The sequence below is a fragment of the Syngnathus typhle genome, linkage group LG6, assembly GCF_033458585.1.
Source record: "Syngnathus typhle isolate RoL2023-S1 ecotype Sweden linkage group LG6, RoL_Styp_1.0, whole genome shotgun sequence".
In the NCBI taxonomy this organism is placed as follows: Eukaryota; Metazoa; Chordata; class Actinopteri; order Syngnathiformes; family Syngnathidae; genus Syngnathus; species Syngnathus typhle.
In genome coordinates this window covers 11,958,924-11,982,924 of record NC_083743.1, presented here as the reverse complement: position 1 = coordinate 11,982,924, position 24,001 = coordinate 11,958,924, and the positions used below count along the sequence as shown (strand labels likewise).

Genomic DNA, 24,001 nt, shown 5'->3' with positions numbered 1-24,001 from the left:
ACACATATCGAGTGGCCTGAGTAAGCCCCAGGGAGGTTTATTGTTAAGCCCAAACAGGTCATATAAGAGGCATCTCAGCTTCTGCCTATCTCTGTCAGACCCACTGGAGGAAATCTAATTTGTTTAATAGCCTGCCGCTTTGACGCCAAGCGTTTGGGTGCGAGGAAACAGAAGGTAGCGATGATGAAAGCTTTGAGGGAGACTGAGAGACCGAGAGACCGAGAGACCGAGAGAGAGAGAGAGAGAGAGAGAGAGAGAGAGAGAGAGAGAGAGAGAGAGAGAGAGAGAGAGAGAGAGAGAGAGAGAGAGTAAACACACTCTTCTCACATTCACTGATGAGTTGTGATTTCCAAAGTCAAGATCTGTGTCAGCCATCTGGCGAGAAAGAACTGCACAGAATTATGCGAGCCTTCTATATTCTGTTTTCCGTAATTTAAGCTTGGGTGCTGTTTGCGTTAATGAATGTTACAGCTTCATAGATTCACATTTAATTGTCTGGTTTCTCAAACCTGACCATTCCTCAGGCATATTTTTTTCATAAGAAAACCAGTTTTTACAATTATGGAGTGTAGACATTGCTTTGTGTGAAGTATGAAAGATTTCAAGCTGACAGTCCATTTGGGAATAAATTGAGACGTGATCATCATTACTGTACGTTCATTACTTTTCTTTTGGAGGTGTGTCGAGAGAGTTTTCCCATACAACATATATGCCTTAGCTCCAAAAAGGTTGTCGAACTCAATAGTTTGAAAGCACATTCTACAACAGCCCTCCAGTCATATGCTTGTGACATGGATGCACAATTTTTAGCGATTATAAAGATGTTGTTGTTTTCACTATAACTTCATTCATGAGTTCCCTGCCTTCCTTCATATTGAAAGACCTTAACAGTTATTGAACATCTTAAGTTATTACCATAGAGATAATAAATTCAAATGGATTTGCTGATCCCCTGACGTTTCATACTGTGCCAACCGCCATTTATATATTTTTTTTTTCCCTGAGAGCCGCGTTAAGCATATGAGCGTGTAGCTTCGGCTGAGCTCTTGTATCAAGTTCAGCCAGGAGGTTTGACCGTTAAATATTTATGTATCTGCTTTGGGTTGCTGCCTGGTTGATCCTGACCCCACACCCACGACGCCTCTCCCTGATAGGTTGAGATGAATGCAGCTAATCAATTTAGCCGGAAGATATAAATCAAATGCGGAAGCGGCGCTCCAATCAACATATGCATTGGCCTCCAATGAAATGAAAGTGTATTTTCCATTCAACAAAACATATGCCGGTGATTGCTTTTTACTTTTAAGCACTTCCAGGAGGTGACAGATGACAGCGCTTCTCTCGAAACGAGTCTCTCAACAATTCCTTCTTACCCTTTTGATGTGATGCATAATCAAATAAACGTGGCCGTCTTGGAAAAAAAAAAAGCAAAAATATTCAAGTCGATTTTTGGTTCTCGGTGGGAAAAATTCTTGTTTATTTCAGATGCATGCCATTTCGCCCGATGAAACTATTCATCGTCTTTCACGACCAATATTCCGCTCTTCGTCCTTTGCCATTATGGAATGCAAATGTTATGTCGCCCTCTTCTTCATGTGGAGATAAATCTGTTGTTGCGCGCATCACTACAGAGATACTCACGACCCTGCCACCGCTCAAACAATCATACTGTGTTCATTTGCACTTTGCTGACAGCTTCTCCTCAAGTCCTCCGTGACTTGAACATTGAGTTGGAGACATAAAAGAGCGAGAAGCACATACATGATCATGGTTGTCCTGAAAACACTACAAAGGGTTTTCCTCTTTGGATTAAATGATGATGATGAGACTTCCAGTTCAATTGCTGAAATGTGTCTTTGTCTGCCTCAGCATGCATATAATCAATCCAACCTAAGAGTAGCACAGAGAGACATCCTTGCCTCCATCAGGGTATCAATCAATGTGCAGTAGAGGTTCCCCCCTTGCAGTGGCTCAGTGATATTCTTAGAAGCCAATTATTGAGCAAGTGAAGACAGGAAACAAAGGAGGGGCTCCAAATGCACACATTTGCAGCAATATTAGGCCTTCAGCCAGGAAGCAATGTGTGGCTAAAAAGAGGATTTTGTTACACTAATTACAGAGAATTTACTGAGCCTGCGGAAGAAGAAAATGCAAAATTTTACAAACTACCCTAATTTCTGGACTGTAACCCTCACCCGAATATAAGCCGCACCAGCTAATATTAGGGAGAAATCCTGTTTTGTTCATATAGGATATAAACCGCACTGGACTATAAGCCGCAGGTGTGTTAATGTTTAATTTCCACATATAAGAGAATATGCAAATACTATATCATGAAAATCTATTAACACCATAGATGTGTTAATGTTTAATTTCCTCTGCATCCATTGCAGCCTGGTGATCCTGAAAGGGGGATCCTTCCATCTGTGGTCCCTTCTCAAGGTTTCTCATTTTCCCCTGGTAGGGTTTTTTTGAGTTTTTCCTTGCCCTTTTGAGAGCTTAAGATCAGGGGATGCAGTGAGAATAATTGTCAATTTTTGTCTATGTGAAGCCCTTTGAGACTGCTTGTGATTTAGGGCTATACAAATACTCTTGACTTGACACATATAAGAGAGTATGCAAATATTATATCGTGAAAATCAGGGAGAATCCATAAACCCCAGGGTTCAAAGCTTGTGCAAAAACTAGTAGCTTATAGTCCGAAAAATACGGTACATGTTTATCGTTTTTCCTCACTAATATCAGAATACGTTGAGACAATTGGCACATAATTTATGTAATGTCTATTAAAATTGTTGGGATGATTTTTGTGTAATACAAGCATTTACAGTCTATCCTCATGAACATTTGGTTGTACAATTCAAAATTTGAACAAAAATGCTACTCTAATACAAACTTATGTCCTGGCTAAATTAGTAAAAACAACAAAACAAGAATAAAGCAACGAACACTGCAAAATCAGCTGCATTTACTAAGAATTGACTCACAAGCAGAAACACTGATGTCATTATTCTCACATTAGATTGTTTCTATATTTTACAGCAACGGTTAACTTATTTCTGGACTTTCTACTCAAAGTCAAATGGTACTTAAACCATTCGCAAGAACAGAACAGTTTTTTTGTTGTTATTCCTTGTCCTGAATAATATACTAAATAGTTGTCAACCAGCATACTGAAACAAATTGTTTTCACCTTTAGAAGTTTGTCTGTATTGTAATACCTTTCCACTGAGAAAGTGAATTTACAAAAGGTTTGGTGAGAATACATTTCACCCACATTAAATGTATTCAAACTGTCGTAACTCTCCGGATGTTCTTAGAGTTGCCCTCCGAAAGGTCGACTTGGCTGTGATGGTCACTATGTAAAGACAGGCTGCTAGATGTTACAACATCAGGGACCTGAGGGACACAAAACACAGATTTAATAGAGAAGAACAGTACAAAACGCAAACTCCCCGTTTTTGTTGGTATTCTGTAAAAGGTTGAGAGCAGCAGTGAGTCGGAGTCTTTTGTATGTCCATCCAGAGAGATCAGCCCTACTCACTAAATTGGTGGTTTAAGTCTTTCAATGATAGCAGATTTTAAACTACCGTAATTTTCGGACTATAAATCGCAGGTTTTTTTCATAATTTGGGTGGGGGGGCGACTTATACTCAGGAGCGACCTAGATACATATATATGGGGGGGTTTCACTTTTTTGGGCATTTTATGGCTGGTGCGACTTATACTCTATGTGTGACTCAAGGCGACTTATAGTCCGAAATTTACGGTAATCTTTTCTGTCTCCCTGAGTTATCTTTCTCTAACTTACCTTCTCAATGCTGACAAAATCCATCTTGCTATGCATTCCTTTGATTAGTTCTTTGTAAACTGCATCTGCATGGTGGGAGAAAAAGCCATTTAGCCCCATCCAACCCTCCAGCCGCAGATCAACTACTTGTGGTTTAGGTTTAAAGAACTCCAGCATCATTCATACAACATCCTAAATTTGCCCTGATCTATAGATGTGAGTGATTTAGTGTAGATTAATTGGGCCTATGTCATGTCACTGCTGCTCATGCACTTGGAAGCAAGAACAAATAAAATCTGAACAACCATCATTAATAAAATGTACACATAACATGACACAGTTTCAGTCGTCCAAAAGAGCCAGGCAGTCACATAACTACACACAATGTCAGGTCGACCCCAAACAGAGTTTTAAAACTTGCCTCATTTTGTTATTTGATTAAAATGAAGATATTTATTCGTGTTTAATTTGCTATTTTATGTTTTATAGTCCCTTTTTTATTATTTGTACTCTCTCTAAAAGAATATTAAATCTAAATTTGCTCATCACTCGATCAGTCCTTGAGTGTCTCACTCAAGTAATTTGGAGTACTACCAGTACTTCTTCACTTGTCCTTGAGCCTTATCTTAAAGGAACAGTCGTCTTACTTGAGTAAAATGTTGCCAATTCTAGTTATGTTACTCACCTGTTGCATCCTCACTCATGTATCCCAAGTTGACCCTGCCACCTGTAGACTCAACAGGCAAAGTTTGTCCATTGTTCACGCCCTCACACCTGCAATTATCCAAATGCATAAGCAAAAGTAACGTTATAAATAAATAATCTGCTGTATCTCATACCACAGTTTTAGTACCTACTACCTTGTTCGTCTCATATAGGGAACAGGAGTGATATTTATTTACTTTTCCGACCCATATTGTTTATCCGTTAAGAGTCCACTGTTTAGGGAAACGTCCAAAAACATATGAGATCTTACCTTATCGCATCTTGTGTGTTTCTCTCTGAAAGGCAAAGAGATTTTTTTTTTGTAGCAGTTGTTGCACAAACTAATTTCCCATTGCATTGACCACAGAACCACTGTGATATCTATATGCAGTGACAAACTAGGACTTCTATAACATACACCGACCAGTAATTCTTAATTTTGGATTCTGCTCTAATAGCCTCCAGTTAGCAGAGTGTTAATGAGTTTTCTAACAAGGCTTCAACATCATATAACAAGGATGTCGACAATGTTAGCCCCATGTGACATATAAAACCGGTATTGTTGCAGTGAGAGAAACTGCCTTTGCTGTTATATAACAAATCCCCCCTCGCTCAACTCTCTGAGGGGAACCAGAGCAGCGCCTTGTATTTTTTTTTTACAGTAATTGCAAAGCACACATTACTCTCACATATGGCTCGATTAAAGAGAGCGGCAAAGCACCATCATTGAGATGCAAAACATTGCTCCTGCATTTCTGCAGCTCACGTTTTTAAGATGTAAGAATCAGAGTCATGGCGATAGGAACACTCGGTTACAGAATCAGCTGCTGGAGATAATCCTTTAGCCCTGAACCACAGCCCTGAGTTAGTTACACTGCTTTCCAATCAGTTACAGGGATTACGACAACTTCTAAATGTGTGACTCAAGGCAATTTTTTTGTTGTTGTGCTGTGGAAAGACAAGCTTCCTCCACCTTCAATGAGCCCCTCAGACTGGACACTCCAGAGCCATTTATGCAACACCCCTACTTCTTAGCCACACTACTGTATATACTGCACTATTTCAACTCTCCAACCTTAAAACGAAGCTTCCTAAATATTGACCACCATGTCTGAGCACATCACAAATCAGATTAGGAGTTGCAGTAAAGCTGTCACAGTGACTTTAAACATTAGTAATGGGGCTCATAGCATTTCAGTTGCCAATTACTTTTACAGTACAGTGTACTATTTTTGTTGCAAATTGAATGTAGTGAATTATCTATCCATGTTATATCAAATAACACTACTATATACAATGCAGAAAGGGAAATTCTTGAAATCCCTCATTCCTGTTCAAGAGTTCAATACTGTATATTTAATCAAAGCTGTGGAGTTTTTCTGCTACATAATATGCATTATATACTTTTGTTGCCTTTCTCTGACATTTTATCCCTGCAATACCTTCCTCTGTTAAAGAATACACCACCAGTTTATAGGACCTACAAATTATATACTGTATTATATCGCTATATATTGTATCTGTCTCCAAATTGCTCCGGGTTGCATGTAGCTCAAAAGTCTCTCGAGTTGTTGGTGTTGATCCTTGGTGATCGCAATCCAACCAACCCTGCAGTCGTCCTACATGTCCAAAAATGCTCTTCTAAAAGTATACATTTCTGCTGACAACTAATGTTCTCTGTACAGTCGGTAAAAAAATATATTTCATGTCCTTGGTGAAGGCCAACATTACAGAGTGTGATCGCCTTTCTTCTTCATTATACTTTAATCATAGTCTCTGTACAGAAATGAGAAGGGGAGAGGCGATACTTTTTTTCTTCCACCCCAAGCAATTCAAAGAAAAGTGCATACTTGCTTGTCTCCTTTCTTTGTACCAGAAGACAATGCAGATGCAGAGCAGGAGGAGAAGAAGGGCAGTGAGGGAGGAAGTTACTGCCAATGGGACTGTGCAGTCGTCATTTTCATCCTGCACCACCTCTGCAACTGAGTAGGGAAGGTCACATCGGGAAAGAAATGAAAACTTGTTATTGTGAAAGTTGGTTGCAGTATGGAGAATAAGCTATGAGGATAAATAGTGTTGTAGCAGTGCACAACTTTAAAAATCAGAAGTATGCTCTTCCATAAATGTCTAATTGATATAATATTCTTGGGTGGGGAGATAACCAAAGAATACACCGAGGATGTTATATAGAAGATTCAGTTTTAATGTAGCCTCCACAAAATCTGATCTCTGCTTTTGACCCATCATGGTATTGGATACAGCAAATGCACAGGGCTTGCAGCACACACTAGAGCAGGATGCTACCTACATAAGTGCCCAGAGAACAGTTCAGGGTGTCTTGCACAAAGACACCCAGCCGTGTTTGAGGGATGTTAGGCACCCTATGGAGGCAGGTGACTTTCGTAACCACTTGACCCTGGCTGACACCAAGAAAGACTACCATAGGTTTTTTGACACTGTATACAGTACAGCCTGCCTAAACCACCATGGCATTTTTTGTTTACTCTTTCAGTGAGTTGTTGCTAGGCAGAATTCCCCGAACTTGGGTCTGCCAGCCACACAGATTGTACCTATTGCAGGTGAGTCCGGAACATGATAAATAGGTTTCACTGTGATATGACACTGGTGATGTCTTACCCACGGTCAGACGGATTCCGCTCATCAGTGGCGTTGAGACGGCGGTCACTGAGGCCAGACAGTCAACACGTGAGGTTTTTGTCGCAGTCATGCTGAGGTTGCTGCTCACAGTGAAGAGGCTCTTTCCCGTCTCTTCACTGCTGAGGTTGTATTCACTCTGGCTCAACTTCACACCAAGCCCAGACAGACAAACCCATTATTATTTGCTGCATATTGAAGAGTTTATGTAATAAACACCTTTACACCTTTAAATATGCCAGTCATCTTGTTTTTAGCATTCCTAGATTTATTCAAATTAGTACTTGTCGCCTTCATCCTTCTGCTCAACTAAAGGAAATGCTGCTGGAATCAGTTAATCTGCCATGCTGCTGTTAATCGACTTAATTCTGTGCCCGGTGGATGTTGAGACACTGCAGCAAGGCAGCTGGGTCCATCTGCAGCTCCCACCAAACACTGGCTACTTCCTAAGGGGTAGATAGGACCCACATCCAACCTTGCTTCTTGGCATTATATAGCAAAATGGGGACCAGCTGACATTTGGAGATAAATTGATTGTCATTTCAGAACGAATTACAAAAATCAAAAAACTAAATTATACTAAATAAATTATCTATAGTATTATTATGTTGAACATTGTTTGCTTGGATTCCGAAACATTAAATGTGTCTCCTTTTTTAGGCATTAACTCTTCATCATAATACTGTTCATCTCCTAATTTTGCTGTACTTTCTTCTTTGTTTACCTTTTTCCCATTGACTTCCCAATGCAAAGAAGGTTCAGGGTGCCATCCCACAGCGTCACACTGAAATTGGACCAACTGGCCTTTTAAAGTGATTGTATTGCCTCCAAAAATTTCCACAGTACCTTTTTCTGAAAATAAACAACAGAATAGCTACAGTCACACACTTACATACACGCAGGCGCCTCAGTTATCACTTATGATGACAGAACCTAAGCCTTCAGCCACAATTGGTAATTTGGTAACTCACGACGTTGCACAGTGATTTCCCTCAGGCAGCGATGAAAGTAAATTATACTACTTTGATGACATTAACCCACTGTGGCGTGGCCAAAACCACAAGAATAACATTAGATAATACAATGATGTCACTTTCTGGGGAGCACCACTATATAATCAGTATTAAATTCGAAAAATGATTATTAACATTGTAAAGTTGTAGAAAGTTTGGTAATGTACTTATGGAGTATGACTCTTGCAAGTATTTCAAGGAGTGCCCAAAAAGGGTTTGACACTGACAACATGGATGAGCAGCAACAAAACCTTTGTGGGCCTGTTCACTTAAAGGAAAAAACAGACTTGTTTGATTGATTGAGCACCTAAAAGTGTCAAAAGCCTGACAAATGCTTCTCATCTTCTGCCCCTCATCGAGCACCCTGCCAGCTAAATAACCCTCTATGGAGCATAGCGGTACAGTGAGTTGTCAGGCAAAATAAGTGACAAAGGCACAGACTCTATCTATCTATCTATCTATCTATCTATCTATCTATCTATCTATCTATCTATCTATCTATCTATCTATCTATCTATCTATCTATCTATCTATCTATCTATCTATCTATCTATCTATCAGACAGACAGAGGGCACCAAACTACCATAAAAATTGTCTTAACTCGTTTTAAAATGGGCAGTTTGCACCGTTGTGGGCGTGAACACAGCTGGCTTGATTTGCCACCTATAGAATGCCCCCGCAACCTGTCTACGAATAAGCAGTAGAAGATGGATGGATGGATGAGTGGACAGCTCTTGACATGGCAGAAGGAGAAACCGATTTGCCCGAGTCCATGCAGGATGTTGAAGTGTACAAACTGTACATTTTTAAGGATGATGTAAAGCTACAGACACACTGGCAGTGATAAACAGCTTGAAGAAAGCATGCTTTTCCTCCATTGGCGAATGATGTAACGTTGCTGGCGCACTGGCGGTGACAAACAGCTTGAAGCAAGCTCGCTTATCCTCTTTTAAAAAGAGATGTCCAACTAAGTCTTCCTTTCATTTTCTGAAAGTAATTTTACCGGATAGTCACCCATTTTTTGACAGCATGAGAATGAGACCAGATGCTACAAAATATTTTACAAAGAGTGTTTTAACAAGTTTGAGTGTTTTAGCAAGCTTAGAGAACGTATTTCGTCTCTCTATGTAGCAGATTATCACCTTTTACAGGTGGTTTGGAATATACTGTATCCCCCATGACCAACAGCATCTTACTGTAACACCTTTGGAAAGAGATTCACGAGGTTTGCTACTTACTGCAGGAGATCTTTGTGTTGATATGGTGGGCCGTGATTTGAGTGCAACGCTCTGTGCTCAGAGCATTCAAATGTATTTATTAGTTCACATGAGTATCTTTGAGTTAAAAAACAAAACAAAGGCCCCTATATAGGTAATGAAAGCCAGAAAGGGAATGTACAGCAGATTTGTGGCTCCCTTCCAACATTCTATGTGAGACTGCAGTACACAAATCACTGAGTTGCTGACTATTAAGTGGACGTGCCAGGATGCATCGTTAATTCCAAGCCTGTGTCAGGTCAGAGCAATCGTCTGCTTCCAGACAGCCAGAGGGGTGTATGGTCTGTGTTGAAGAGGGCGGAGTGCTGTTTCACTAACAGTACAATTAATGAGTGAACATGTCAGTGGGGATTTGCTGTTCTGGCATGGTATGATTATCTTTATAATATAGTGGAAAAATGGTTCATTGGCTTGCTTAATCATTTATTTATTTATTCATTCATTCATTCATTCATTCATTCATTCATTCATTCATTCATTCATTCATTCATTCATTTATTTATTTATTTATTTATTTATTTATTTATTCATTTCTGAGTTCTCCATTTAAGGACCAAGGATGCAAACAAGCAGAAGGATAAGGTCATTGAAGCAAAGGTCTGTACAAATCTTGTGCCATTTAATGACTTGTCAGCTCATTTGAGATACGCCATTTCCATAAGACTGAATAATGCTGTGTCAGCAACAATGGTCAATATATTTCAAGACATAATTTACTTGTGATTAGAGGAAATATGGTGTCTTTTAATTAAGCAACCAATGGGAATGTATATATGTAAAAATCTAGGTGCAGAGAGTTGTGTAAACGCATCTGTATCTAATCTTAAAAGCACATCATTATTGCATGAAAAGCACAACTATCTATAACTGAACAATTATTAGGATTCTATATAAATAAATTTACGCTGCATTGCATTGCATTGCATTGTATTGTATTGTATTGTATTGTATTGTATTGTATTGTATTGTATTGTATTGTATTGTATTGTATTGTATTGTATTGTATTGTAATGTATTGTAATGTATTGCGCCATGCGAATTGTTGTTCGTGTAAGTGTGCCTTGCGATTGGCTGGCAACCATATCAAGATGTACCCTGCCCCTATCTAGGACAGTGAACTACAAATGTTTCATCTAACTTGCTGGTACGGTATGGTATGGTATGGTATGGTATGGTATGGTATTGTTTCATTACTTTTATTAGCATTTTAAAATCAAATATGAGTCATTTTTCTTTGTATTGGACCTCTATGTAATCCCCAACACCAGTCTTTGTGTCCACAGCACTACAAAACGGTTATAATTAGAATTCTTCAGTTCCTTTCAAAGAAAACTACAAAGCAGCTTGAATCGCTTTAAGCTCGTGTGGTGAAGCAGCAGCAGCAGCGTATGGGTGCCTGCAATCAAAGCAACATTTGCTACTTATTTATTTGTCCTTATCAAGGTTATATTCAGTGTGTTTTGCTGTTGCACTTGCAGTACAGTAAATTTGAGTGCTTCTCAATGTCTTCTAGACGCAAGAAGACAAGAAGCTGAGGAAAATCTATTTTTCTGTGAAATCGCAATCATCTTCCACCCCTTATGAAGAAATTAGGTACACATTACAATGTCAAAACATAGTGAAATCTGGCACAGTTTGAATTAGACGTAAATATGTTGACATCTAAACAAATTGGGCAATGTTGATATTAAAAATACTGTTTATCACGGTAAAAAATATATATATATATGTATTAAATAAAAAGAGGACAAATACGACACTGACCTTGAACAATGAGGCTTGCTGTTTTCTTGTCATTGCCCTCGAGGTTACAACTCACTTGTCCCTCATGGAGCCTCTCCACACTTTTGAGAACCAACACCCAACCATCTCCATTCTGACTTTCCACTGCCGTCACATTGGGAATGAGGGAGGAAAGTACGCCGTGAACTCTGGAAATGGTGACCACGACTGTGCTGTTAAGCTCCCACAGCATAAGAGCCCACCCTGCACTCTGGATACTGCAGGTGAAGCGGGCCTCATCCCCTCTAAGGACAGTCAAGCTGAGAGGCGACAGCTTTAAAAGAGTGGAAACTGAGAAATATTCAACATAGAACACAGAATTTATTGTTTTGCCACATTTGGGAAAATGAAACTACATGCAATATGCAAAATTTATATTAATTACACCCAATCCTGCATTCAACACAAATGCCTAAAAATACACCCAACAGGTCATCCAATGACTTGTTCAAACAAGAGCCGTACATGATGTCACAGGAGACCTCAGCATATGATGCCAACACAGAAGTTTACAAACGTTACCTGACGACAATAGTCCCAAAAGAATAAAAAAAGAATTAAAATAATATCAGTATTGCTCTGTTGCTATCTGGTGGCAACTTGGTGCCAAAGAACTTTGTTGAAGGGGTTTAAGAGCTTCATTGAGATAAAAAAAAATTGGGTTATTACAGAAAAACAAGCAAGTTCAGATTCATTTCAAATCAATTAATTTGATTTATATTGCTAGTGGAAACAGAATGTATGCCTTGTAAGAAAACGAGCTTCACTCTCTGTAATACTTGGAAATGTAGAAAAGTAGCTTCCCTCCCAAAGTACAAGCAGTAAGCAGCTGGTGCAACGTCATCTCTCATAAGACGAAAGGTTGAATGTATGTTTTATTGTTTTTACATTTTACAATAGATTAATTGTTTCACCTGTATTATAGTTAGCATGCTAAAAAAATAAGCCTGTCTTTTGTACAAAAGTTTTCATAATGGCAAGTCTGGAACTATGAATTCCATTTCCATGTTTTCCTTTGGGAAAATGTTCTTGGTCATCTGGAAAATAAGTGTTCAAGAATGGATCGTGTTCGACTACAGGTTCCACTATACATTATTAAGAGTCTCTTAGAAAATGAGAAAGCAAGCTCCTACCAACACCCAAAGAGATGTGGACTAATTGGTTCACGCCACAATACTCAGAGTGATGCATAACTCCTTTGCGGTGAACCTGACATAGAGGATCATAAATTATTCAGCCATTTAGGAAATGAGGCCTGGGAAATAAAAATAAAAACATCTGGGCCAAACAAACAGTTTATTGCAATCATAGAATGGCACACTAATGAGCATCATTTGAGTTTAATCCTATTGGGAATCAAGGACCAGTGATTCTGAATTCTCCTGCTATTGGTTCCATCTTACTGATATTATTCGGAAGAAAATTCATAACAAAGTGCAACGAGATCATTAGGAGCTCCTCGAACTAGATGGTTTGTGGGTGTAAACAGAAGTAGTGCCGCACTTCAACACAAGCACTCTGCCTGTTAATGCATACTTTACAGGCCTCCTTGACATCAGCATCATCATCGTCATTATCATCATCACTTGTCAGAGAGGCGGCAGTTTGCTTTATGCTCAATTCTCACCTTGAGTGCTGCACAACAGAAGAACCAGCCACCGAACACAAATGTCCATGATTGTGCATTTCAAATGAGGTCATCCATCAATCACGGAAGAGAGCACCTGAAAATAAACCAGTCAAACAGATAGTCATCTTGGTGTAAACATGTTTCAGTCAAGTTAAGTCAAACTACACCATCCAGCCAAAACATTACGGCAAATAGACACAAATGAGATCCATTCCAAGAGATGTATCAACATTTGTGCCCCAACAAAATATTGCTTTGAGTTATGATTGTGGTGCAGTGGTTGTTGTTTGCTGTGTCCCTCAAAGGAGGCAAAATATGAAAAATGCTTTTGATTTATTTCTAGAAATGCAAATTGCAAGTGCACTCTCTGAAAGCATCAATCAAAACTGAGCGATATAACCAAAGTCATTAGTTCTCAATCTTTTCTCAGCGCCTACTGTACAACACATTTTTCAGCCAAGTACCCCCCAACCAGTACAAAGCATTTTTGGTTTAAAATGAGGAAAGACTTAAAACAGAATTCTGTGCCATCATTGTCTGCTTTTTTACTCTTTGAAATTCCATTTATATAGTGGGCTCTCCTGAGATGTTTGTAACTCAGAACATATAACAATAAAAAAAATACATAATTATAAAATAAGACACCATGCACTTTTGGGGGGGGATGATAGTGAAGAACTGTTCTCAAAAATGATTAATTTTAATTTTAAATGAAAATTTCAAGTGTTTGACAGGTGATGCGAGGTTGGCATGTCACAGATTGGGTTGAACCAGGAGATTGAATATGAAACTCATTTACTGACTTTATATATTTCCTGAAACATTAAGACAATTTACAAATTATTTTTAAGGAATTTTTGCATATATACTTCTTTTAAATATATCTTAAAATCTCGCATACCCCCATTCGAGAACCATTGGCCTAAGCAAAGGCAACATTTCTGAGAAACACTATGTACTGCATCATTTTAGAAACATTTTAATTTGGTTATAAAGTGTTCCGTTAGTGGTAATCAGGCAGAACGTATTGTACAATTAAAGACTGAATAGTTACTCAACAATAATAAACTTAGCTATAAAACAATGCATTAAAATAGCAAGTCTATCTGAAGGTTTAATTAAAGCATTGGGGAAAAGTGACCCCTTCAAGGACTGTACAGTAATTCCTGTGGGGAAAGGGAAATTAAATGGTGATCCCCATTAAATTTTCTTCAACAAAAGAGTAAATTCCTTTTTGCTATTGGGAAATCAGTAATACATACACCGCTTAAAATGCCTCCAGTAGAAGATACCAATTCAGCATTACATTTTGATATTAGAATATAATAAAGTAACAATATTGCCAAATTTGTACGAGTGGAAAACAAGTACATTGGAATTCTTGCGCGTACCTCTGAGTTAAGTGACTAGCAGGAAAAACAAATAAGATGCATAACTGGTACAAACGGCACATTATAAATAAAGCAATAAAATGAATGTATGTACATACTGAGCTTAATTTTACTCAAAGTGGTTATTTAAATATAATAAATAAAGCACTTGGTACCCTGAAGTAGCTTCATTTATTACGTTATCTATAGCTCTTTATAATTATGGTGATTAATTCACACTTTAATGTATCCTTCTGTTGTCCTTCTTTTGTCTTGTTTTTTTCTAGGTATCTTATACCTTCAGATTTTAGTGTAATGCATCAAAGATCCGTGCAATAAATACAATCTAAATGCTCTCTGTATTTTTTCCGTAATTTTGCAACGTCTCACAAAGTGAACCAAGGAGACACACATTCAAATTCTAATGTGCCTGTACAAATGGGGAAGAATCAACATTGCTCCCTTGTCTATACTATTGTATGATTAAATGTGTCTGACTTACCTTGTTGTCATTATGGAACAGCCAAAAGAATCCCCACACGATAAATATATTTCATTAATACTTCTATACTGTTATGTGAGGGGCTCTGCTACATCACCCAAAAACGTCCTGTTAAATATTAGCAAAATGAACTTTGCCCAGCAACCCAAACTGATGCAGATACCTGCACATGCACATTGATTGAAACAGCAAACAGTGAGTAGCCCTTGTATAGTCCCACTTCCCACAAAGCACGAAAATAAAACCGGATAAGTGAATGGAACACATTGGTTAATGCCTGTGTACTTTGAGCACCACACTAAAAGGTTTAATTGAAAATCATAATTTGTATCTTTGCGACACCTCTCGTACGTGATCTTATGAGATTGAGTAGCGTGAGAGAACAAAGGTTTCTTTGTAGAAGTGAGGAAACAGCCTTCTGCTGTCAAGAGCACATGCATCATTCCACTCGGTGAAGGTCAGTCGGCAAAGAAATATTTACTGCTGAGATGTGTGTGGGGGGCAAGGGGTGAATTACAGCACATTGTGGTTGTTGCCGTGACTTTAGGCTTGTTCCATCTGAAGTCATTTCTTTAGAAACTTTCAATTTGAGGACATTTTGTGTTACACCAATGGTAAATGGGCTTTCACTTATTAAGTGCTTTTCCATCTGTTACTGATGATGCAGCATCAGGAGCAACTGAGGTATCAGTATTTTGCACAAGGATACCGCAATACGATCACAATGGCCAGAGATCGAACCCCCATTAAAATGCAATGTCACTATTAATTAAAACAGAATAATTTTCTTAGAGTAACGTGTACAGATAAGAGGTTAATTTACCTTTCACACTGACATAACCTAGAGACAACATTAGAGAGGGAAAGATAATGAAAACTGTGTGGTCCCATCACACTTGCCGGGCTTTGAATAGTGTTCCACTGATCTATAAATAGGCAAGAACTTACCAAATATAGCCACCTAATCATGTTTTTTCAAACCACTTTATTGCAGTTGCATCGCATTCATGTCTTAGTCACATATTGGTTTTTAACAAAGTGCATTGTTTCCGACAACAGTGGTCATTGAAGTGGCGGACTAGCTTGTAGTCTTTCAGCATGTGCTCATGGCTTCCTCATTAGAAATTTTAGTGTGTAGTATCCATGTAGCTGTGTGTTGGGTTGGTAAAACTGAAAAATAAAAGAAGTTGCGGGTGAAAGTCTAAATCCCTAAACAGAACTTGAGATAACAAGAACATGTATACCACTGTGAATTTTTGTCTTTACATGTAAACATATAAAATGTTTGTCAAAGTAGCATTAAAGACATAATTTGCAGCACTATGCTACACTGCACATATTTGTTAGGCCAACAGTAAGTGTCGAAATGTGAAATATAAAAATTCAATCCATTGTTGTGGTCAAAAGAAAAGGCGATGATGACTTTTCACTTGACAACTTCAAGCACATGACCAGTGTTTTGTGTTTTCTGTTTTTTTTCCCAAGGCGGGTGCAGCGCTGCCTTGGGTGAAGAGTTGAGACGCTGCCTAAAGGAGTCGAAGTGGCCAATGGTCAGGGGTCAGGGACAGATGTCACAGGATGCTCCTTCAGGCTGGACAAACAGAGCAAAATAAAAACAAGGTCACTGGTTTTTCAAGTGGATGTGATGGTGGAGGTAACCGCCACCACTCTGCCAGTGTGCCACCCAATCCAGCCACTCCTCCGCGGGCGTATCCAAATCTCACTTGGCAGCTTTCGCTAACGCACTCTGACAGGGGCTCGCAGGGCTCGGGAGGGGTTGCAATTTCTGCAATGCTCGCTCTTCCAGAACCTGCATGTTTCCTTGACTGGGTCACAACAGCCTGACATGCCAAGACTAATTGCAAGAGAGGCTCTGCAGAGTAGGATTATGTCGGATTGTTACCATCACTGCCTCACAGGAGCCAAAATTGAGACGTTTGTGCTTTCACTGTGACGACAGATCATTCTAAAGGCACGCAATACGTGAGCTTCAGTTTGTTCCCATGAACCAAACTGACCAGCGATGAGACAAATAATGACGTGCCTCAGTTAAAATGTAAACCTGAATATTCAGTAGTCATCTGATATGGACTTCAAATATTTTCCCCAAAAAAATACCAACAGAGATGGGTACATGTAATGGGATGTGGTACAGCAGCGTCACCAGCCTTGAATACAAAATGCATTAGTTGTACATTAAATACATTAAGTACATACACTAAAATATTAACATTATTTTATAGTCAAGAATTTTCGACATAATATGCATTCTTGATATGATGATCACAGTTTGATCATTCGGTCAATGTCCAAATAATTATAGGAGTAACTGATTGTGAATCAAATACAAGTTTCATTATATTGTGTGAATGTTGAGACGCTGCAGATTTTTAATCAAGCTTTAATTGCATCTCCATTGATCGGTGGATTTGATCTCAGTCAAGGAGCAAACAGTGTGGCTTGTTTGTTCACTTCGGAAACTATCAGGTTTTGATCATCTTGAACTTGTTCCACTGTAATAAGATTAACTAAGAGTTCATGAGCAGAAAATAAATGATGCAGCAATGATGCCATGGTAATACATCAAAGCCCTCACGATGCATCCAATCAGATTGCTCTCCATAATAGTCACATTTGCATGCTCTCCGGCCTTATCTTTGCAATGGCAGATTTTTTTATACAACTCCATCATGGAATCAAATATGTATGTGTATCCCATGGTGTGGCTCATGCTTGTAGATAAAACTCTGCTGTCACCAAGTGGTAGAGTGCGGGGCATGAGATTTACCTAAAATGGGAGGGCGTCAGTATGTTGTTTCCTTCCCTCAACTATTCAGCCTCTTCTTCCTGTTGGGAGAAACACATATGAAATATATTGATAACAAAGTGGTTAGTGGACTAATGCTACTAGATGTCAGCACCGACCTGTGTTTCTTCTTCTTCTCCCTGTTGGATACAAACAAAGGGGAGGGAAGAGCAGAGAAATGAATACAAAGTAATGGCAGCGGGTTGGTAAAAAGGATGCATATTAGTAGACATTCAACATTAAAAAAGTTGAGGTAAGAAATGACAACCTTTACTCTTTTACAGATCTAACAGTGGTGTTGCATTACTAAATGTCTAAGGAATAAACAATATGTGCAGCAGTTGCCAGTATATATATATATATTTTTTTTTTAATTAAGTCAGGATTCCAACAAAGAAGGCAGCCTTTGGTCTTCACTGGGGGATGTAAAATACATATTTGTTCAAAACCAAGAGGTGCTCCATCTAATATATTTATTTTGGGTTGAACAAAAAGCGGGTGAGACATATTTCCGCTTGTCTGGTCCACATGTGCTATCTTTGTGTCAACCAGCCAGTAAACATGTCCTAGCTCATGAGCACCAGCCGTTAACAACAAACACTGCCACCTACATCAAGACGGAAAAACAAAATTGTCCTGGTGGTAAAAAGGCGTGCAATGACGTTAAACCTTCAAACAAGACACAGATAAGATGTAACCTTAGGGAAGAAAGAAGTCCAAGAAAAAAAATATTCTGAATACGCATTGAACACAGTCACTGCAAACAAATATATTCAGTAGAGGTACCTCTTCTACGTCGGGCTCTTCTTCCTCCTATGCAAAATAAAATCGAACAGAGTTAAAATAATAATAATAATAATAATAATAATAATAATAATAATAATAATAATAGGTGCATGTTGAATGGGTCAATTTTAAAAATGGCACATCACCATAAACCGAAACAAAAGATACGAAATATATTGTTGGAGTTATGATGCTTATCGGCTCTCACAAATTTATGAATCCAGGTCATGCAGCATCCGACAGAAGGAAGACTGAAGGACATGAAAAGTATCTTGAAAAAAATACTACAGACGATTGAATAAACTATTGCTTTTTTCTTCTTCAACCTGCAATCAAAAAAAGGATTGACAGTGATAAAGGTGGAGAAGAAGACAGAAAGCAGCCAAGCAAAGCAGGAAAGTGTGTGGCAAAAGACCAGGCAGAACATTGGAATGTCTCAGGGAAGCACATAACCTTTTTTTCCCCCCACACAATGTTCAGGGGCGATCTTATCACTAGTTCCCCCATGATTTGTGAAATTGAACACATCATAAAGTTATTGCTTTTTCAAGAACCAGTTACAAAGTGCTTTTGGCCTTGCTGTGTGAAAAGGTGTTGGACTGATCATTTCATTAATTATTACTCACTCAAATACTGTAAATCCCTGAATCGCATATTCTGTAAAGATGAATGTTTTAAACTAGTATTCATTTGTCATTCTATATCTCATAAATACAATATGACTAAACTACAATATAATGCAAGTACATTGAATGATAAAGTTAAAAAATAAAGTCGACATCTCTGACTATAAGTAAGCGCAAACTGATTTTGAAGACTATAACGAAAACGTTACTTGATCAACACACTTTTGTGTCCATTTCTCCAATTAATGTTTTAGTAGGATGGGACATGGTGGATAAATATGGAAGGAATATCTGGCAAACTAGAAAAGGGAGAAATGATTGGAAGTGAAAGGTAATCCAAAATAAGATATGAAAGTCATGTTTCTACCTCAAACTGCCGTAGCTCCTCCTCCTCCTCCTATAAGGAATAATAACAGACTGCAGGTTAGCAGGCTTTAGGGAGCAAAAGAGCAGCACAGGCACGTACGATCAATAAGTTGTCGACATAAAAAAATGGCAGGATAATTGAGGTTGTCAAAAGGTACTAATGGGACTGAAATGGAGAAGATATGTTAGAGAAGAGGGGAAAAAAGTGACAAAATGTGAAAAAAAGAGTTAGGTATCATAAAAAGATGGAATGGTGAAAGACAAAAATCCTCATAGGCCGTCAAGAACTCTGTGAGGACAACTGCAGAAAACGGCCAATGTACAATTACCTCTGACCGCAAATCCTCTTCCTCCTGGGATAAGCAAATTGAGAGATGGACATGAAGTGTGCATGAAGAGGCAGAAACAGGTTAAGTCAATAAATTTAAGAAAAATAAAAGAGCTGGAAAGAAATGTGTTTATTGGTTTATAGGCATTGTATTGCCAAGAAAACAGCACATAAGCAAGGTATGATTAGTTTTGAATGGGCATGGGGACACAATTGTTGCACCACATTGATTCTACCTAGCAACAAATGCCCTACAAAATGTGACCAAGATTGGCAATTGGCAAAGAGAGGACTAGAAAACAAGTTCAGAAACAAAAACATACCTGTTCTTCATCTTCCTCTTCATGACCCTGTAACAGAAAGACAACATGGATTTAGTGGTGAATATTGATCGAATGTTAGTGACCACTTGATGACACGGCTTAACAAGGACACAAAATGATTTTTTTTTAATATTAAATTGTCATCAACAGTTATACATTAAGACATACAGAAGGGAAAACAAAAGTGATGCATCCTGTATAACAGTAAAAATGTGTGTGGATTAATTTAAAAAAAACATCTAACTAAAGCGAATTGATGGGGAGATGTCGACCGGAACCAGGAAAGAAGACAAAGCCTAAGAAAAAAAATGACGTGGTTTGGGCTGCTGAAAGTGAAAAAAGAGCACTTTAGGAATGTTTGGCTAAAAAGGAAAATAATGTTAGAGCTCATCAGTTACTGTATCTTCGGGTTCTTCAGCTTCTCCTCCTTCCGTGACTTCATTTTCCTCAGGCTCTGCTGTATGTTCCTCCTCGCAACCTTCTCCTTCCTGCGTCTCCTCCTCGTCTCCACGTGCGACCCCGTTACGGTCTACCTCTGGAACTTCCTTTTTTTAGGTGAAAACAACAACTGGTGATGAGGGTAAATAAATTAGATAGATCGTAAATGCAAAGTGAGTGGCACACACGTCAACAAGAATTCTGGAAACTTAAAGAGACATTAGTGCGCAGTAAAAGAGAATAGAAAAAGAAGTAGATGCAAACCACACGAGTAGGATGATCAGCTGAAATAGAATTCTGTTCCAGTTGGTTGGGTTACTTTTATCACCTTGACAAAACCTTTGTGCATTACAGTACATTCTTTTTCATCATTAGACGTCACTCACACCCAAAATGAAAACATCGCATGCCGTTCCCAACATGTTGATGTGGATGAAGGGTGTTGGAAACGCAACTCTGCATCATTGTGAGCACAGTGATGTTATATTTAGTGGTTGTGAATTCAAACATCTCAGCCACTGAGTAACACGGAAAGACGAGTTAATGTGAAGACTGGACAGGTGCACCTGAAGGAACGTGAGGGTGCGATCAAGCTGACAGTACATGTATGGTTGGATAGGAAGCAAAAAATCAGGGCGTGTCAATAAAACTTTACTATTGAGTCATCTTGGGTTCCTTCTTCATTGGTGTCGTCAGTGTGAGTACCATTCTCCAAAATGTGTTCTTCCTTGTCAGCCTGAAGTGCTTCCTGCGTTAGGGAAAGGATTCGAGTAAACAGAAAAGCAACAACCCAAATGTTTGCAAAGTTTGGGAGGAGCAGTCAGGTGCAGTTCACAAATATTGACTGCTCATTAAAAGATTACCATCTGAGTGAAATATTCGTCGGCGGAAAGAACGTCATTGACTTTTTTTTTTTTGCATGCGTCATTGAGTTGAAAGTAGTTATGTTTTGATCAAGGTTGTGACACCGATTCGCACAATGCTGAGTCTGAGATAGGACGATGCCGATTACCGATCACATGAATTAGTCATTTCTGCTCTGTGCTTCAACTATTAATAGATTCATCTGTCATTTTTTGATTGATGAATATGATTTAAAAACATTCTATCCAACTTTCCATCTATTTATCATACAAAAATACAACATTATGTCCAATTGTTATTGCAGAAAACGCACACACATACAGCGCCGTTCAGTTAAACATTAATCAAAACGACCATTTTAAGGACCACCAAAGAGTTGAGAGAAGAATTGAATACAGCGACCAAGAAGAGAAAATGAATTGACAAGAAAAAAAATGGAGTCTTGACCTTTGAACCCAGAGGAGGGGCCAACCCCAGGAAGGCATAAACAGAGTTGTCTTCCTTGGCATCAAAGAATGTTTCATAGTCCTGAAGAAAAACATCACATTCATTATCAACAATTATTCTCTTTATGTGTGTATAAATAATAATCATCGCATTAGTGTCGTGATTCTTCACTGACCCCGCAGTAGCTTTCTTCATTGAAGATCTGAGGGGGCAATGGGATGCCATTTGAGGGTTTCTTCTCCTCTGGTACATTCTGCCTCATCCATTTGCGGTTCTCCTCGTTGCAGGCAATGTCCAGCTGAGTGTAGTCCACCTTCAGTGCTTCCAGGAATCCCACCACATCTTGTTGCTTCTTCTTGATCTGAAATTTGAAGGAACAACTTGACCTTTTCCCCATCACTGCGCTGTGGCACGTGAGTGTGGTATGAGGGCGCATTGCGAGAAATTACCCAGTTTCACATTTTCCTCAATTTCATTCTCTCGATTTCTTATTCTCACGTTCATCTATCTACCAATGCCAGCACCGCAGAACAATGAAATACTCTTCCACTAGATGGCAGACGTTACATATAATGTAGCCACATTTTATGACCGTTTCTGTTTAGATTATTTTCCCCTGATGTGAACTATCGTGTGCATGTGCTTTGGCTCTAAGATTGGGAAATGCGGGTTGGGAAGCCCCACCGCAAGTTCTCCCCACTCATGCAAACAGGCCCGTGCAGAGATCGGACAACACAACAATGCCGTCCAAGAGAGGTGGGGGGGTTTATTGCCAAAAAGTGGACACGAAAGTTGACATTAGCTCCTGCACGGTCCGTAATTAGAACACATTGGCCTTGTGTGCTTTGCTTCCAAATGTGTTACCAAACATAGATCCATGTCAAATTGTTGAAAAGCGATTGCATTTGTGTTGGGAAGAATACAGCAAAGAAAGTTTGGTTCACAAACAATAAAACAATTAGAAAGGTCTAAACTTACCGCTGTGGATCCTGATGAGGTGGCAAGAAACACTTTGATAACCATAATGTTGCTATTTTCTTATTAGCGTAAGCAACAAGTAGGCTCTCAAAGGAGAAGGTAGCCTCCCTCCTCTATTATTAGAAGTGGCAGCGCGACACGCACGGTCACGCGCACGAAATTGCACGCACCCACACACATAGTGTTGAGGTTATTTTTGCCAGCGGGCTCCATCACCGAACGATTGGTGGCTTGTGCCCTGGAGGAGCAGCACTGATTGGCAACTTTAGCTGTCAGTCGGCCAGGGGAAAGTAAAGTTAGCCTCCAGCTTCTTGCTGAACATACATGGACAGATATAGTCACGACGGGTGCGCTAAATCTTTGGGTGTGTGTTGTTGTTTTTTTTTCATTTTCTTTGATTCACCTGTCACTCACTCAAATCAAATTTAGCAGATGTTTTACTTTTGTACGTGTTCGCCATTGCAACCCTGTTTGTCAGTGTGCAGTCAGGCCCAAACAAGGGATCAGGAGCACTGACCCACTTTTACAACCTAAATTCTAATATTTGCTCCAATGAAATCGTCAAGATTTATTCCAATCCAAACAATCCATTCTCTTTATTCTTTTGCATTTCTCTTTGCTTTTCTGCTTCTGGTGCTATATGTATGTTTATGCATATTAGAATTTTTTTTCCAAATTTCAGCCTCTGTTTTGCAATGCTCGGAGCCTTCAGAATCATTTGTTCAGTACCATGTAAATTAAACCAGTGATTCTGCAATGCATTAAAAATCATCTGGTGTGCATGGCAAATTGTCCAATATCACTTAGCTGGCGCCTTCTGCAGATCAGACCTGGGAAGCGTAGATAGATATACCAGTAGATGTTCCGCTGAGCTGGTCCTGGCTCATGTGTGAATGAAATCATCAATGGGCTACAAAAACTGTCACCGGAATGTAAAAGTTCGTAAAGCTGCATAGACATTTTGGTGCAAAAGGGTCAATAGAATACAATACAATTCACTCACAGCAACGACTTCACATGAGCAATTTAAACTGCAATAAACCAAAGCATGTTTTGGGCGATCTGAAGAAAACCTGAGTACCCAGAGAAAATCCCACGTAAGCACAGGGGAGTATACCAAGATTTTCATTTCATGTTTATGATCTCTAACCATTAGCATTGCGGAGAAGTTGTTGCCTTTTCTAGCATATTTACAGTAGAATCCTTACATGGTATCCATCCTAAATGTTTTTTTGTGTCGTACTTGGCCAGTAAAGATGATTCTGATTTTGAATTGGGCCTGCAATAGAACTGACATATAGGGTAGGTTTAAGA

At 39.0% G+C, this 24,001-nt stretch overlaps 2 protein-coding genes across 18 annotated transcripts; both read right to left on the bottom strand.

Moving 5' to 3' along the window:
* Positions 1-1,487: 1,487 nt before the first annotated feature.
* Positions 1,488-14,821, bottom strand: igsf5b (immunoglobulin superfamily, member 5b). 4 transcript variants are annotated; one of them, XM_061282038.1, is made up of 10 exons: positions 14,726-14,821; positions 12,851-12,947; positions 11,206-11,514; positions 7,875-8,002; positions 7,133-7,298; positions 6,346-6,477; positions 4,767-4,791; positions 4,476-4,564; positions 3,812-3,876; positions 1,491-3,399 (listed from the first exon to the last, which is right to left on the bottom strand). In XM_061282038.1, exons 2-10 carry the CDS (start codon positions 12,897-12,899, stop codon positions 3,289-3,291), a joined length of 1,074 nt encoding a protein of 357 aa, XP_061138022.1. In that variant the 5' UTR covers positions 12,900-12,947; positions 14,726-14,821; the 3' UTR covers positions 1,491-3,288. The 4 variants fall into 4 exon arrangements, with proteins under 4 accessions (XP_061138023.1, XP_061138024.1, XP_061138022.1 ...); XM_061282039.1 differs by lacking the exon at positions 14,726-14,821 and having other exon boundaries at positions 1,488-3,399; positions 11,206-11,372; positions 12,851-12,942; XM_061282040.1 differs by lacking the exon at positions 14,726-14,821 and having other exon boundaries at positions 1,490-3,399; positions 11,206-11,497; positions 12,851-12,937.
* An 869-nt stretch (positions 14,822-15,690) lies between these two features.
* On the bottom strand, positions 15,691-22,848 carry sh3bgr (SH3 domain binding glutamate-rich protein). 14 transcript variants are annotated; one of them, XM_061281114.1, is made up of 12 exons: positions 22,688-22,848; positions 21,885-22,070; positions 21,710-21,790; positions 21,054-21,146; positions 20,359-20,505; positions 19,961-19,987; positions 19,639-19,662; positions 19,311-19,340; positions 18,318-18,344; positions 17,651-17,671; positions 17,514-17,572; positions 15,691-16,316 (listed from the first exon to the last, which is right to left on the bottom strand). In XM_061281114.1, the coding sequence occupies exons 1-11, from the start codon at positions 22,730-22,732 to the stop codon at positions 17,555-17,557; spliced, it is 699 nt and encodes a 232-aa protein (XP_061137098.1). In that variant the 5' UTR covers positions 22,733-22,848; the 3' UTR covers positions 15,691-16,316; positions 17,514-17,554. The 14 variants fall into 14 exon arrangements, with proteins under 14 accessions (XP_061137098.1, XP_061137099.1, XP_061137103.1 ...); XM_061281115.1 differs by lacking the exon at positions 19,639-19,662; XM_061281119.1 differs by lacking the exon at positions 20,359-20,505.
* Positions 22,849-24,001: the final 1,153 nt, after the last annotated feature.